The sequence below is a fragment of the Stegostoma tigrinum genome, chromosome 22, assembly GCF_030684315.1.
Source record: "Stegostoma tigrinum isolate sSteTig4 chromosome 22, sSteTig4.hap1, whole genome shotgun sequence".
In the NCBI taxonomy this organism is placed as follows: Eukaryota; Metazoa; Chordata; class Chondrichthyes; order Orectolobiformes; family Stegostomatidae; genus Stegostoma; species Stegostoma tigrinum.
The window spans coordinates 21,413,585-21,430,139 of record NC_081375.1 but is presented as its reverse complement, the minus strand read 5'-3'; the positions used below and the strand labels follow the sequence as shown (position 1 = coordinate 21,430,139).

General features: G+C 41.6%; 1 protein-coding gene across 1 annotated transcript; it reads left to right on the top strand.

Annotated features, from left to right (window-relative positions):
- Window positions 1–280: 280 nt before the first annotated feature.
- On the top strand, window positions 281–8,089 carry LOC125463839 (uncharacterized). The gene is made up of 5 exons (XM_048555603.2): window positions 281–447; window positions 1,448–1,522; window positions 3,524–3,600; window positions 4,869–5,248; window positions 6,948–8,089. The coding sequence occupies exons 2-5, from the start codon at window positions 1,470–1,472 to the stop codon at window positions 7,074–7,076; spliced, it is 639 nt and encodes a 212-aa protein (XP_048411560.1). The 5' UTR covers window positions 281–447; window positions 1,448–1,469; the 3' UTR covers window positions 7,077–8,089.
- Window positions 8,090–16,555: the final 8,466 nt, after the last annotated feature.

Here is a 16,555-nt window from a genome sequence, read left to right as displayed (position 1 = left end):
GGTGAGTGTTTACTGTGAGGATATACAGCGTGAACGGGTGAGTGTTTACTGTGAGGATATACAGTGTGAACAGGTGAGTGTTTACTGTGAGGATATACAGCGTGAACGGGTGAGTGTTTACTGTGAGGATATACAGTGTGAATTGGTGAGTGTTTACTGTGAGGATATACAGGGTGAATTGATGTACGTACCGTACTGTCAGTATGATTCAAAGTGCGCAACGGGGCGGTCACGAGGGGAGACGGTCATGTGATCCATTGCGCCGATGGAAGTGACGCTGTGTCCAGTTTCCGGTGTGGTGACGCTGCTGGAATTCGGTTGACATCGCCATTTATCTAGTGAGCGCTGGGAGCGAGAGTACGGTGTGAAGGTGTCTCTGCTTTCAGAGCTTCAAAGGCTCTGGCGTTACTCCTGAAATTCGGGTTATTGTTCGGTATACCTGGTCAGGTAGTATGATTCTTCTTTAAAAACCTCTTTTTAACCTTGTAATTTCTGGGGCAGTTGCTTCGCCGGTGTGCTTTGGACACCGTCTCTCGTTGCTGTTGCCGTCCTCTTGCATTGTGTTGTCACTTTTTACTTGAGTGATATTGTTGCGGGGGGGGGAATGCCTTGGTCCGGGCAAAGTGTGCGCGCGCGGGCAGCGAGGCTGTGCCGCACATGCGCAGTTTGATCAAACCCCGAAGAGGGACCAGCAGCCCAGAAGCAGCTTACCGTCCCAGTTTGGGTCAGAATGGTGCTGCCTCAGCACTCCTGGCGAGTGAGCTCTGTGGGTACATCATGTGGATCTGAATACTGCGCCTGGCCAATGGTATGGGAGTTGAGTTCCGGGAAGAGGGTATGGCTATGAGGGTTGTCAGATCAGCCATGATCAAACTGAATGATAGAGCAGGCTTGACGAGGACCAAATGACTACCTGTTCCTTTATGGTGGTCTTGAAATAACTTGAATATTCGTCTTGCATATTCATTGCACTAATTGGGTGTATGCAGTTATCATTATTAGGGTAAAACCTCAATCAAAAGTGAAATTGTTTACCCCTGTTAGCCTGTTATGGTGTGTGTTCATTGGAGTATCCAAAACTAAGTTTGATTAATCCGTGCTAAAATATGGCAGAAGTTTTTTGCATATTCAGATGGACTGAAGCTTTGTCCATAACTGAATAGGTTAATTATAAATTAATGAATAACTTAGTTTAGTACTTTAATCCTTAAATTGCTTCCCATTTACCTTCACTGATTTTTTTTTCTTAAAGACCCAGCAACCTACCATTCTTTGCTTTGGATTATTTACTTCTTTAATCCTTAAATTCTTTAAGGATGGGGGTAAATGCTAATTTTTCTTGACATTGTATTTGGTGATCTTGCATGTGGAAACGTACTAAAATTCTGATTTTTGCTTTCTCTTTTGTCCGAGCTTGAGTTAACATCATCTGATTTTTTTTTTTCAGTTTTCTTCTTTTCACTGGAAAAATGAGTGTTGCTGTGAAGCCAGCTCATTTGGTTTTCCCTGAGAAAACAACATGGTAAGTGGTCTTTTTTTTTAAAAGTCAAATGAAATGACATGTCTTATCAATATGCCAAAGGATATTTTGTCCAGCGGACCACCTGTAAAAGCACTTGTGACTTTTCAGTGCATGCATGATTTGTGTCCTTGCAGCTTAGCCTAGGTGTCTTTTCTGACAGAGGTGATAGATTTGGTTGTTTGTTTTCACTTTTCAACTGTCTAGCTGTTTTGTTTGCCCACAAGCCCTAGAAATGTAGCTGTAGTCATACAATGTGGAAATAGACGCTTTGTCCAATTTGTGTGTGCTGAGTGTGAATGCTAACAGATCAGGTACCAATCGGCACTTATCTCTTCCTATTCACGTAACCTTCACTCCCTTTTTAAATGTTTGTAATTGTACCCATCTCATCACTTCGTTTCTGGCAGCTTGTTCAATACACCCATCACCCTCTGCACAAAAAAAACTTCCCATCCTGTACCTTCTAAATCTTCTCCCCTCACCTTTAAACCTGTGTCGTTTAGTTTTGGACTCCCTTATCCTGGGGGGGGAAAAAAGACCTTGGCTAGTCACACTATGTCCCTCAAAATTCTATAAACCTCTAATAGTCATCCCTCAGCCTCTGCTCCAGGTAAGATGCCCCTGCCTATTTAGTCTGTCCCTAATACTGAAACCCACCAATCTTGGCAGCATCCTTGTAAGTCTTTTCTGCACACTTTCCAATTTGCCAACATTTGCTGTCCAGAAGGGAGATCAGAATTGAATGCAGTATTCAAAAAGTGGCCTCACCATTGTCACCTCTTCATAACAATTAATCAAGTTAGTGAGACACTATTTCCTCGTACATGCAACCATATTTACTATCCCTAATCTGTTCTTGCCTTCCCAAATAAGTTCTGGGAAACACCTAATCAAGTGTACTTTTCTTCCCATAATTGCTCTTTTTGCCCTTAATGTACTTGCAGAATCTCCATTCGGTTCTAAACTTCTTATTTGCCGAAGCTATCTCATGTTACCTGTTTTCCCTCCTAAACATACTTCTGCCACAGTACTCCTCTTGAGATTCAGTTGATCCCAGCTGTCTATACCTGATTATATGCCTTTTTTTCTTGACCAGAGCATCAATTTCTGCAGTCATTCAGCATTCCCTAGCTGTCAAATAGCTCTCTCACTCTCGCCGCCCCCCCCCCCCCGCGCGCGCAATCAGCTCTCAAAAGTGCCTGTCTAACAACAACATTGGCCTTACTCCAATTTTGAACTTTAAGATACCTCCATAAATACTGTTCTCTTTAACAATTAATGGAATTATGATCACCGGCCCCAGAATGCTACTCCAGTGACACCTCAGTCACTTGCCCTTCCTTCAAAAGATGATCAGGTTTTGCACCATTTCTGATAGGTATATCTACATTGAATTAAGGAAAATCTCCAATGAACACATAAATTCCTCACCATCCAAACCATTAACACTGTCCCAGTCTTTTTGGAAAATTTAAAATCCCCTACTGTTACAACCCTATTATTCTTACAGATGAAATCTCTTTGCATATTTGCTTTTCAATTTCTGCTGACTATTTGGATTGTAATATAGGAACCCCCCCCCCCCCCCCCCCCCCCAAGTGTTCATTATTTTTATTTTAGTTTCATCCATTAATCTCACTGGACAATCTTGCTGCAGTATCTTTTTGTACAGACATCATGTTTTTCCTAATCAAAAATGATACCCCATTCCCCTACTCACCACCTCCTGTATCCTTTCTCGAGCACATACCCCAGAATGTTATGCTGTCAGTCCTGTCCTTTCTCCAGCCATGTTTCTGTAATGGCTGAACCCCTGCTGACCCAATCTGAGACTGTTGTGCAAATTGATTTAAACAGTTTGCAAAACAGAATCACAGTTAATTGCATTGGATCAGTTTATTGCCTTGAGTATATAAACACAAACACTTGACTCCTGTAGTCACTTTTTTTTAAAAAAAAAGACTGTCCCATATATAAACTTGTTTGATTTGATGTTCTTAGTGAAGACAGTAATGGAAGTCTCGCAGATCCGGAAGACAGCGCAGAAATTGAGAGAACATTCAGCAAACTGAGACCAGGTAAAATACTTCAGTTGTTTAACTTTACATAAAGTTGGGTTGATGTCTGTCTGAAATGATTTATGGTAAATAGTATAGAAAGTTACACTTGCCTTTTGGTTGGTTAAAATTCAACCATTACAAGATGAGCCAGTCGTGTAGATACCTTGATTTATAGTATTAAATCTGAGCTAAGCATTTTTAGCTGCTATTTTGAAAAAGCTGTATCATTCATGTAATTTTAAGCCAGATGCACTGGAATATTATAAAAGGACATAATTTTAAGAGTTTTAATTCTTCACCATATTTTGTGCCCCTTTTCCTCCCATACATGTTCCTGTGTAGTCTGAGTGATCAGTAGTGAGGTCAGTTCATACCCTTGTTTTTAATGGAGTTTCATTTTTAACTTGACACATCTGGCTGGTTTGCTCAGTCATGTTTCTCTCTCTTCCACCTACCTAGTGAATGTACTTCATTATTTGTTCTTGGTGCAGCTCTTCCATGTCCTTTCTTGATCACTTAAAGTTGTGCTGGCTGTTAAATCTACTAGCCTGAGACTCTTTGCAAAAATAGCTGCTTTGTAGTTCATTCAGGAATTTTTATTCTCCACTTTTTAAATGGTGTCAGGTGATGCCCACTCCCCATGTGGTCCTTTACTCACCAACTCCAACCAGCTCTAGTTAATCAATTGCTGCCCTATCTAAATTTAGAACATAGACCAGTGCAGCACAGTACAGGCTCTTCGGCCCACCATGCTGTGCCATCCTGTTTTCCGACTAAGATCAAACTACCCTACATTTAACAATCCTCCATGTACCTATCCAAGAGTCGCTTAAAAGTATTGGCTACACTGCCATTGCCTGCAATGCATTCCACATGCCCACCACTCTGTCTAAAGAACCTACCTCTGACATCTTTCCTATTCCTTCCTTCAATCACCTTAAAATTATGCCCCCTTGTAATAGTCACTTCTGCCCTGGGGGAAAAGCCTCTGACTATCCCCTCTATCTATGCCTGCTCATCTTGTACACCTCTAACAAGTCACCTCTCATCCTCTTTGCTCTAATGAAAAAAGTCCTAGTTCCCTCAACCTTCCCTCAAAACCCACCCTCTGGGCAGGACCCTGCACCCTTTCTAAAGCTTCCATATCCTTCCTATGAGAGAACTGAACACCGTATTCCAATATATTGGCTAGCTTAGTTCACTAAACCTGAGATGCATGCCCCTACCATATTCTGAGTAAGTGCACGAGATAGGTAATGGATTTCATTAGTACTTCTCGTTTTTAGGTGGAAAATATTTGCAACTGGTATCAGACAAAGTGAATCTTCATAGAGGAAAGGCTGTGAAATTGCCAATGGACGTTCCACTAATAATTGGGGGTCTGGATGATACTGTTTACTGGGGAAGGCCTGACCTGCTTAAATGTTGGGAAGATCTCTATTTGCCCCAGAGAATGGATATGGTGGTCTTGGGCATGATTGAAAGTTATCCATGCCTGGCACCAGGGCTTCAGCTTGTCATCCTCGCTGGAAAGGATGGTTCAGTATTTGCCTATGAAGAAGAAATGTTGCACAAAATTGCCAGTGATTTGGAAGAGCTCTTCTGCAAAGGTCCAGTATTTCCTGGAACTGAAATCTATGAATATGGCAGGGGTTTCAGGCCAAAGGTAAGAATATTGCTAAAAAGACATGTTGACTTTTCTTCCCCCTTGCAGTCAAGGGCAGCATCACAAAATAACCAACTTTCCAGAAAATCAGTTTCTACTAGATGCTAATCGTTCACTATTTTGACTGCTCTCTTGAGCGCAAGGTGCAAATCTTTAGCTTCTATTTTTAAGCAGTATGTATGTTCTGCATTATGAAGTGCTTATTTAAATAGCTGATATTAGACTTTGGTTTTCTAATGTTGAAATGCACCATGTGATGTAAAAGTACTAAATTTCAGTATCAGCTATAAGATGCTTTTTGAGCAAGGCACTCCTGAACAGTTGTATCAGAGTTAATGGGAACTGCAGATGCTGGAGGATCTGAGATAACAGTGTAGAGCTGGATGAACGCAACAGGCCAAGCAGCATCTTAGGAACACAAAAGCTCGAGCAGTTCATCAACTTCACCAACACCTTCCACCCCAACCTCAAGTTCACCTGAAGCATTGCTAACACCTCCTTCACCTTTCAGGACCCCCGTCTCCATCTCAGGCAACCACCTAGAAATTGATATCCATTTCAAGCCCCCAACTCCCACGGCTACTTAGAATACACCACCTCCCTTTGCCTCCGCCACATGTGCTCCCAGAATGAGGCATTCCACTCCCGTACATCTGATGTCCTTCCTTTCTCCCCCCCCACCCCTCCAAGGACCACCCCCCCCCCGCCCAAAATCCTGGGCCTCTTGCGATGCCACCTGAAGGTTGCAGGAACAGCATTTCATTCCGTGTGGGAACCCTGCAGCCAAATGCTATCAATGTTGACTTCACAAGCTTCAAAATCTCCCCTCCTCCGACTGCCTCCCAAAACCAGCCCAACTTATCCCTGCCTCCCTAATCTGTTCTTCCTCTCACCTTATCCCCTCCTCCCCACCTCAAGTGGCATTCCCAGTTCCTTCCTATTAACCTCATCCCACCCCCCCTTGACCTGTCTGTCCTCCCTGGACTGACCTATCTCCTCCTTGTCTCCCGACCTGCAGTCACCTCTACTGGCACCATCCCCACCTCTTTGACTTGTCTGTATCCCCTCCGCCTATCTTTTACTCTATCCACCTCCCCCCTCTCCTTATCTATTTCAGAACCTCCTCCCCCTCTTTTCTGAACGGTCTAGGCCTGAAATGTCAGCTTTTGTGCTCCTGAGATGCTGCTTGGCCTGCTGTGTTCATCCAGCTCTATTGGATGCCCTGATTTATTTCATGAAATATGGCTTTTTCCTGTCTGATTCTTTAAATTGGACTACGTCAACTGTATTGCAATCTGCTAACGTTTGCATCACTCTATACTTTGCACTTAACAGCAATGCTTTGAAGTAGAGCACCACTAACTTGCCATTACTAGCATATAAAGAATGGACTTTCATCGTATGTCTAAGCCAGATAATGCCCTCGGCACTGATTCCTAATTGAAATTTTCTTGTTTTGTTTGAGAATGTCAACAATTGTGCTTTAGTTCTCTTTATTTTTCAATTTTTAAACCTAAATGCCATTGCTCTTTTCTTTGGTTTTTGCAGTAACACAAGTTTAATTTGTTTAGAATAGGATTCTACAGTAGAAAATATTCAAGCATTACTTTCTGGGACTTGTTGATCTGTAATTGAAGTGCATTTGCTTTATCACTCCAAGCTGCATCATGGTGCAAGTAAAAGCATTGATCTGTTTCAGAATAACGAAGAATATATGGCAGCCCTCAAAGAAGCTGGGTTGGAAAAGATCTCCCAAGATACAAGGAACTTCATCAGCAGAAATGCATCTGAAATGAAGAAGCTGGTTGATGACTTGGATTTCCTGTGATATTTTGGGCCCCAGTCAGTGATTGGAACAGTGTTACTTGGACAGTGAGGCTTGTGCGCACTATTTGGCACCTTTTTTAGGACATTGGAAGCATTTAAATACCTTTTCTTGGAAACGCTTCAGTTTTATGGACAGTAACACCTTGATTGGTATTGACCATGTCCTTGCAACTTGTCAACATTAAACGTAATTTTCCTCCATGGGTCATAAATGATTCAGACCATTTGTTGCAACGTTTCATTTCACAGGCTGTGTCTATGATGAAACAGCATGCTGTTGGTGTTTTGTGAATTGAATGGGAATGCTGTTCGTAAGAGCCTTTTTCCTATAAACTTTAGTTGCAGTTGATATCGTGGATGTGAGTTTGCCCGCTGAGCTGGAAGGTTAGTTTTCAGAGGTTTCGTCACCATTCTAGGTAACATCATTGACATCACCAACCCAAGGAAACCTAAACAGATAAAAAGCAGGACAGAATACCAGCGCTTCATCGAGGCTCACTGATGATGTTACCTAGAATGGTGATGAAAACATCTGAAATCTAACCTTCCAGCTCAGCGAGCAAACTCACATCCAGAAACTCAACCTGAGCTACAAATCTTCTCAAAACTCGCTAAGTTGATATTATTCTGCAGCTATTTGCACTTAATTGACTTGCTATATTGTGCTGAGGTTGGTTTGACCTTTTTTTTTAATTTCCTGTCCTAAGCCAGCCTGGAAGTATCAATATTTATGTATTGGTACCTTTCCTTACAGTCCTAATGTATGTCGATAATATACAGTGGTGTTCTCCAATAGCTTTTTTTAACTTGCATCCATTTAAGAATAGCAGATAAAATTGAAATGAGCATCTGTAGATCCCCTCAACTTGACTAGTGCATGCACATGTCCTCACTGTGTTGCACAGTTGTGATCTGTCATGTCTACTTTAATTGTGTAGTAAATACATGCTTTTATTTTCTTTTTAAAAAAACACCCCTGGAGTGACTGACTGTAATAAACAACATTGCCTACCATGGAGTTTCTTTTCCTTCAGTCTTACATTTAATTTTCTAGCAATACTACACTCAAACCATTAGTACACTTCATGCCTTGTGGACAGCATGACAGGAAGTGCATAACAGACATAGGCTGTATACTGTTTTCTTATCACATGGCTTGCAGTCAGTGTTGCTAGGCCAAAATTCTGGAATTCCTTTACCAACATCATTGTGGCTCAACCTACAGCAGCTGGAATGCAGTGGTTGAAGAAGGCAGCTCAGTACAACAATAAATACTGGTCAGCCAGTGATTCCTCAAATGAATTTAATGAAAGGGTGGAGGTGCACATTTCTTAAGTCTCAATTCTATGAGAGTGGCAGAGGGAGAGTAGGTTTGAGCTTCTAATACATAATGACACTTAATACATACACTCAAAACCTGCATATTTAAAATAGTAGAAAAATAACTTCACAGAAAATTTTCAAGTGACTTGCAAGCTACCTGGGGAGATGATGATGGCTAAGAGGTTGACTTGAGTTTATGATTCCAGCTTGTGTAAAAGGTTAGTGCCAGGGCATAACATGAATCTTTGATATTTTTAAGTGGAATGTTCTCTGTCAGAATAGATCTTTTGTGTACGCTTTTATTCATTCTTTTCCTAGTATGTCAGGTTTACTGTAGGTATCAGCATCCCAAGACAGTTCTGTATACCCAAAATACATAAGTAGTGCAAAAAAGGGCCTCCACGTTAGGTGCAGAATCGCAACTCAGCTGGTTTATGTGACCTTGTCTGAAGATCAGACTGAAATGGGATCAGCCTGCTTAATCTTAACTTCTGGCCATTGATTGAGCAACCCCACCCATCCTGATACAGCTATTGCTTTGACTCTGATTTTTTTTCTTACGCCCTTCTTGCAAGGTGTATGTAATCAAACTTTTTGACACTGCCCAGTCACCAGTTGTTTGATCAGTTTGGCCACTAGCGAACACCAAGTAGCCCTTTTTTTTTGTTTTTGCTCCATTAGCTGTATCAGTTTCTTTTTTAATAAACCTTGACCCCAGCTAGCTTGCTCAGATTAATGCCACCTTGGTCATTCCTTCTAGCACAAACCCTTTTAAGACAAGCAACCTTTTTACGATTTACCATTAGCAAGGGTGTGGAAGCAGGCATTCACCCCATTGAATAGCAGAGCAGACATTGAAATAGTAGCTAATCTGATAGCCTTCACCCCATAATTCTTTGTTTCCACTTACTGATTTAAAAGTCTGCAGTCTTGAATGTGTAGGGTGAGAGTGACTTTCAGGGGAATGGAGTACTGATGGCCAGTTTCTTATACCAAGACTGGCTCAAATGTAACAAGAGTTACGTCAGGTTCCAAATGGTTGATTTTTGTGATAGGGACTGTTTAGTCAGAGGTGCAGACAGGCTTTACTGTGGCCGGCAATGAAACTTTTAAACTGAAGCAACTGTTTATTTTCATCTGGCATAAAAGCAAAATAGGTAAGAGGGCTAATCCATACCTTACGAAAGGAAATTAGATAAGGTATCCAAACCACGTGTACAGATTGGTCAAGAAGAATAATATCTGATGAGTGGGAGCAGTTTAGAATTCAGTAAAGGACTAAAGATTAATTAAGGGGAATATACGGTATGAAAGTAAGCTTGCAGGGAACATAAAGACTGACGCTAAGAATTTCTGTAGGGATGTGAGGAGTAAGATTGGTGAAGAGAAATGTAAGTCCACTACAGACAAATGAGGTATGTATAATAGGGGACATATACGTGAGAGGAAAGAATTGAGGGAGATCAGTATTAGTAGAGAAATGATACTGGGAAAATTGATGGGATTCAAGGTGGTTAAATCCGCAGAGTACTCAAGAAGTGTCTGTAGAATAGGCTGGTGGTATTTTCCCTCAAGTGTCAGAGGCTGAGGGGTGAGCTTATAGAGATTTATAAACTCACAAAAGACATGGGCAGGATAAATAGACAAGGTCTTTTCCTCAGGGTAGGGGAGCCCAAAACTAGAGCACGTAAATTTAGGTGAGAGAGGAAAGATTTAAAAGGGATCTAAGGGGCAACGTTTTCACACATCGGGCGATGCATGTATGGAATGAGCTGCCAGAGGAAGTGGTGGAGGCTGGTACAATTATTATGTTTAAAAATGTGGCTATGATGGATATGTGAATAGGATGGGTTTAGAAGGATATGGGCCAAATGCTGGCAAATGGGGACCAGATTATTAGGATGTCTGGTCAGCATGGACGAGTTGGACCGAAGGGTCTATTTTCATGCCGTACAGCTGTATGACTCTATATTACGTATGAATAATCTGTGCTGGGCTGCTAAACATGAGTGCCACAGAGTATGCTGGAGCATGTTCTCGTTGCAGACATATGTCTTTGCAGGATATATCTTTGATTGAGGATAAGATCAGTAGGCTTTACCTTCCTTTTCCTTACTACTGCTATAAAGATGCAGCAGTTTTTAAGCCCCAAGATTTGTTTCAGACTAAATTGGATGATAGGCTGAACAAAACAAATTGCTACGTATGTTGATAATAAAGTGTGAAGCTGGATGAACACAGCAGGCCAAGCGCATCTCAGGAGTACAAAAACTGACGTTTCGGGCCTAGACCCTTCATCAGAGAGCCTCTGATGAAGGGTCTAGGCCTGAAATGTCAGCTTTTGTGTTCCTGAGATGCTGCTTGGCCTGCTGTGTTCATCCAGCCTCACACTTTATTATCTTGTATTCTCCAGCATCTGCAGTTCCCATTATCTCTGCTACGTATGTTGGCAGTCTGAAATGAAGACAATATTGGGATCTTTGATTAGTGAAGGGTAAATGTTTCACATCAATGACCTTTCAAAACTGAGAAAAGACGAGTAGCTTTTGAGCCAGTGAATCGTCGTGAGTGTGAGCAAAATTTAGAGTAGGGAAGCTTTTTGGGTAGCATGATGAGTCTAAATGACAGGCTTTTCATGATCTCAAAACCAAGGGTTAATGCAATATAAAGAACAAAAGTGAGACAGAACTGAACAATGAACAGGAAGTTAAGAGTTATGGTCATGATCTAAATGATGATCTGAACGAGTTGAAAGACTGAGCTCAAAGCAAGCTAAGAGATGGCATCTTTTCCTTTAGCTCCATTCTACAGCCTCTGGAATTCATATGAGTTCAACCCACCAATCCATAAATTCTGCCCCTTTTCGATTTGATGATTTCATTATCTTTTTATTCCTCTGCATCGCAGTTATCAGCTTTTGTTCCTTTGCTATATCCATTTCCACTCTTTGGATTTTTATTTGTAATCTAATCTTTTATCCCCTGCTTCCCTTTCAAGCCTTCCATTTTGTTGTACTTAAACCCCAGTTCCTCTGTATTTGTTTAATTGTTAACCACTTTTCCCTCCACTACTGCCTGATCCAAGTATTTCCAACATCTCGTTTTTAATTTAAATAAATTTAAGTGGTGGGAAACTGAAGTGGGAAATAAAATTCTGTTCTTTTTGCTATGCATTTGGTTATTGCTGTCTACACTGACCCAAAAAGTTACTTGCAACAATTGTTTTGACACTAAAAACATTGAGCCAGTTCAACTATTCTGTCTTGACCTAGCTACTGGAAATGGCAGCACAACTTACAGTTGACCGCCTAATGACCTTGCAAACATCTGGTGGTGACCCATAGACTGCTTGACCAACAGTTTGAAGTCATGCTCAGTGATTCATAGTTCATGTTTCTAACTCCTCTCCTAATCACCGAGACAACAGGCTTTACAGGGTTGGTAACAGGAACAACACAGTATGGAGCTGGAGGAACACAGCAGTCTAGGAAGCATCAGAAGAGCAGAAAATTTGACACTTCGGAACGGTCACAATCCGAAACATCAACTTTCCTGCTTCTCTGATGCTGCCTGGCCTGCTGTGTTCCTGCAGCTCCATACTGTGTTGTCACTGACTCCAGCATCTGCAGTCCTTGCTATCTCTTACAGGGTTGGTAACAGTGTTATGCAGTTTAAGTGGGCATCAAATCTTCAACATTGACCAATTAGGTGAAACTTGCATATAATGCTACTGACCATTCTCAGCCGGTGAATTTTGACCATTGCTTGGTTAAGTGGTAAAGGTAGAGAATGAAAACCAAAAGAACTGTGGATGTTGTAAATCAGAAACAAAAACAGAATTTGCTGGAAATGTTTAGCAGGTCTGGCAGCATCTGTGGAGAGAAATAAGAGTTGGCATTTCAGGTCTTGTGATGCTTCCTCAGCACTCAAAGATAGAGAATATTCTACTGATTGGGGGTTTTCAGTGCAGTTTTGTAGTGAGTACTATCAGAGCTGGCTATATGCTGAAGGGCGTAATCCCAGATTGAGTCTGTGGAAGCTGCTGAGTGTGTTAACTAGGTCATTCCTACCAGTACAGTCATTTGTCTTATCATCCAGTCCTGACATGCTAAAGTCCCATCCTCACTGTAAGGACATAGTTCTGTCTGGGTACAACTGTACTAACTCGGCTAAGATCACAACAGATGTTGCGGTTTAAATCTAGACATCTGAGGAACTACTGTTGGCTATCAGCAGCAGCTATGTTCACCCATTCTATAATTATCAATCCAGGGAACAGTCTGCTTCAATATGTATAAGAAAGCGTATGAAAATTAGATATTATCCTTTTGGAGCTGGAGCGTGGGACTGCCACATGCTAAAAATCAGCAGCAATTGCATAGGCCATGAACAGCAGTGGAGGTCAAAGTTTTGCTGTCCTGCCATATACAGTTGTGATTGGTGAATATTGAAACAACTAATTGGGACAGGATGCTAAAAAGGCATTCCTGTTCTCAATGATGGTACAGCCTAGTATTTCTCAACAAATTTCACGGCTGAAGCACTTGGAATCATCTTTAGCTCGAAGGGCCAATTGACGATCTGACTTGGCATGTTCCTGTGATGCCCACATCACAGCTATCAAACTTGAAACAATTTGGTTAATTGTGTGATTTCAAGGAACAGCTGAAGGGAATGAATGTAGTAAAAGCTATAGCCCCTGACTGTATCCCAGCTGTAGTATTGAAGATTAGTGCTAAAGAGCAAGTCATGCCATTAGTCACTCTGCACTGGTACAAATACAACAGCAGTATCTAATAGCCATTGATTTTTATTGACAAATGTATACAAATACAGTGAAAAGTGTAGTTTAATGTTGCCACTGACCATTGTGGAATGTTGTCCAGGATGCAGAACAAGTAAAAACCAGGTGATTACTACCTGTCATGGTTGAAGTATGTAGTGTAGGCCTTTTAGGACTGAGATTTCTTCACCCATCTAGTGGTGAACCTATGGAATTCTCAGCCATAGGAAGTTGTTGAAGCTAATTTTTTAATATTTTCATGTATGCATTGAAACTTACATGGACCATAAGCAAATCTTTGATTATTAAAATTTTCTTTTTGTGAGAAGGGAAATGCTGGCCAAACCATATTTATTTCCCATCCTTCAAAAAGACCGTCTTAAGTCACTGCATTACTTTTGAAGATGTTTCGCAATGGTAGAAATGATCTTTAAATTATTTGTTTATTTACAGGAGCTTACCATATTTTTTTAGAGCGTTTAAATAGTTAACCACATAAATGTGGGACTGAAGTACCCCATTCTATAAAGTCCCCAGAGTCCTGCAATCTCATGAGAGAGGGGAGGCCGGGGTTGAATTTAACTTGAGGGTCCCTATACCTCAGGTAACGGGGCAAGGTAGAGAAGACAAGATGTTCATAGTAACCTCAGCCGATACAGGAATTGAACCAGCACTGTTGGCTTCTCTCTGCTTTGCAAACCAGCCCTCCAGATTACTGAAGCCCTTCAAAGAACTAGTGCCGACTCAGAGGCAAATAGAAATAGTAAGTACTGCAGATATTAGAGTCAGAAATAACACAGTGTGGAGCTGGAGTAACACAGCAAGCCAGGCAGCATCACAGGAGCAGTAAAGTTGATGTTTCTTCAGAAATGGGGAGGGTGAAGGGAGCTCAAAAATAATTATAGAGAGGAGGGATGGGGCTGGGGAAGGTAGATGGGATGGTGATATGTGAGTGCAGGTAGGGAGTGGTGGGAATGGGTCAGTGGGATGGGTGGGGTGGATAGGTGGTAGAGAAGATGGACAGGTTGTGTCAGGACAAGGAGGCCAGGATGAGAGGGTGGGTTAGTCATGGGATGAGGCTGGGGTGTGGGGAGATTTTAAAACTGGTGAAAGCCATCAGGCTTTAGGCACCCAAGGTGGAATATGATGTGCTGCTCCTTCAGTTTCTGGGTGGTGTCATTGTGACACTGTAGGAGGCCGAGAATGGACATGTCATCCAGGGAGTGGGAATGAGAGTTTAAATGGTTTGCGACTGGAAGGTGTTGTCGTTTGTAGCGAACAGAGCGCAGGTGCTCTACAAAACAGTCTTCTGCCATCTACAACCCGACCCTGCAACGATGATCTCCGTTCCCCCCCCATCCCTATCTGCCTTTTGTAGGGATAGTTCTGTCCGCAACTTCCTCATCTGCTGTACACTTCCCACTAGCCCCACCACCCCCGGCATCTTTCCCTGTGATGCCACCTGCAAACTGGAGGAGCAGCACCTCATATTCCGCCTTGGAAGCCTATAGCCAATGGCCTAAAATGTGAATTTTACCAGTTTCAAAATCCCCCCACCCCGGCCTCATCCCTTTCATCCCTGCCTCCTTGACCTGACAACATGTCCATCTTCTATCCCGCCTGCCCACCACTCCCACCTCACTGACCAATCTTCACCACTCCCTACCTGCATTCATCTATCACTATCCCACCTACTTTCCCCAGCCCCACCCCTCAAACCCACCCATGGGCGCACGCTTGTTCACACTCACGCACGGGCGCACACTCACACCCATGCACAGGCTCGCTCACACACACACACACACACACACACACACACACACACACACACACATTCAAAGACAGAAATGCGGCCTGATCTGGATGCTTCCATTATGTCTGGACACTCACTCAGCCCTTCCCCTCCTCTGTCTAATTATTTCTCAGCTCCCTTCCCCCTCCCTATTTCGGAAGAAGGATCCAGACCAGAAATGTCAACTTTCCTGCTCCTGTCAGGCTGCCTGGCCTGCTGTGTTCCTCTAGCTCCACACTTTATTATCTCAAGAGGCAAATAATCTCCTTTCTCTGATGTTCCATTCTGTGATTCCTCAACCTCTGCTCCTAACATGTTAAATTTCTTTCAATTTGAATGAGCCCATTTTTTCTCCTTCAGATATTCATCCATTTGAAGGTGATTATTGAATATTCATTTGGCACACCTTCGAGCAATGCATTTCAACTCTTTATCATGCATTTGTTTAAACATTTTCTAGTATTTGAAAGCTCAGTGATTGAGAGTAATTAACAGATGACATGGATTTAAGTAACGTACTTTCATGAATTTAAATAACCTATCTGCTCAGTAAATTAAGTTGTTTGTTATTATGTACATTTCTCTATTTATGCGTGATATTCAATAAAAATATTTATTTGATGCACACAATATCATATGTACAAAGCAAAAAGGGTACCTGCATATTTTGAAAACTAAAAAAATGTGATTACGTTTTCTAATATTTGTTCCATACAATTTCCTATTAAGCACACATATAGTAAATTTGCTTATATGAAGTACTGTTTACAGTTACAATGAACTGTCATAAGTATGATATATTGTTTTGACAGCGACAATGCCGGTTTCTACATAGAGATAGCTGTAAGTTATCAGCAGATGTCTGTCTTGTGTGGCATGAACACAAGAAGTGCACGAACAGACACTGCCCCCAAAAACATTTGAATCACAAGATATGATATGATCTTGTTGCATTTCAAACAATTTTTTGACGATTTAGACCTGTGTTTATTTTAAAGATTGTGACAAGGAAACTATCATCAATTGTTATTTAAAAATGTCATCTGATGCACTATAAATAGGAAAAGGAAGTCTTCCATCTGTCTCTGATCTGGCCTATGTGTGACTCCACAGTGATGTGGCTGACTTTTCATTCGCTCCTTCAGTTGTGGCTCAGCAAGCTATTCAGTTCTATGGCAATTATGAATGGATTCTTAATGTATGATATTTATTTTTAAGAATTAAAGTGTAACTGTAGAAAATGAGCTAAATCTAACTAAAGCAACCTACTGTCCATTATATTTACAAGTTTGAGGCCTTGTTGCTTTAAGAGCTTAACTCCTATATTGGGAACATCTTAAAACAGCAAAATAAGAACTGCGAAAGCTGGGTATCTGAAATAAAAACTGAAATTGCCAGAGAAACTCAGCAGGTTTGGCAGCATCTCTGGAAAGAAATCAGAGTTAATGTTCCAAGTCCAGTGACTCTTCATCAAAACTTTGATTATAAAACAGCAGGAGAGCTTACTTAGCTGGAAAACTGAAGTTGAAGAGCTAACGAAGTGCAGAACTGGATGGACACAGCAGGCCAAACAGCATCAGAGG

Bases quoted from the DNA above. Each gene is read 5' to 3' on its own strand.
- LOC125463839 (XM_048555603.2), top strand. From the start codon at position 1,470: ATGAGTGTTGCTGTGAAGCCAGCTCATTTGGTTTTCCCTGAGAAAACA. The intron at 1,523-3,523 runs GTAAGTGGTCTT...TGATGTTCTTAG, and splicing joins TTCCCTGAGAAAACAACATG to TGAAGACAGTAATGGAAGTC. The intron at 3,601-4,868 runs GTAAAATACTTC...TCTCGTTTTTAG, and splicing joins ATTCAGCAAACTGAGACCAG to GTGGAAAATATTTGCAACTG.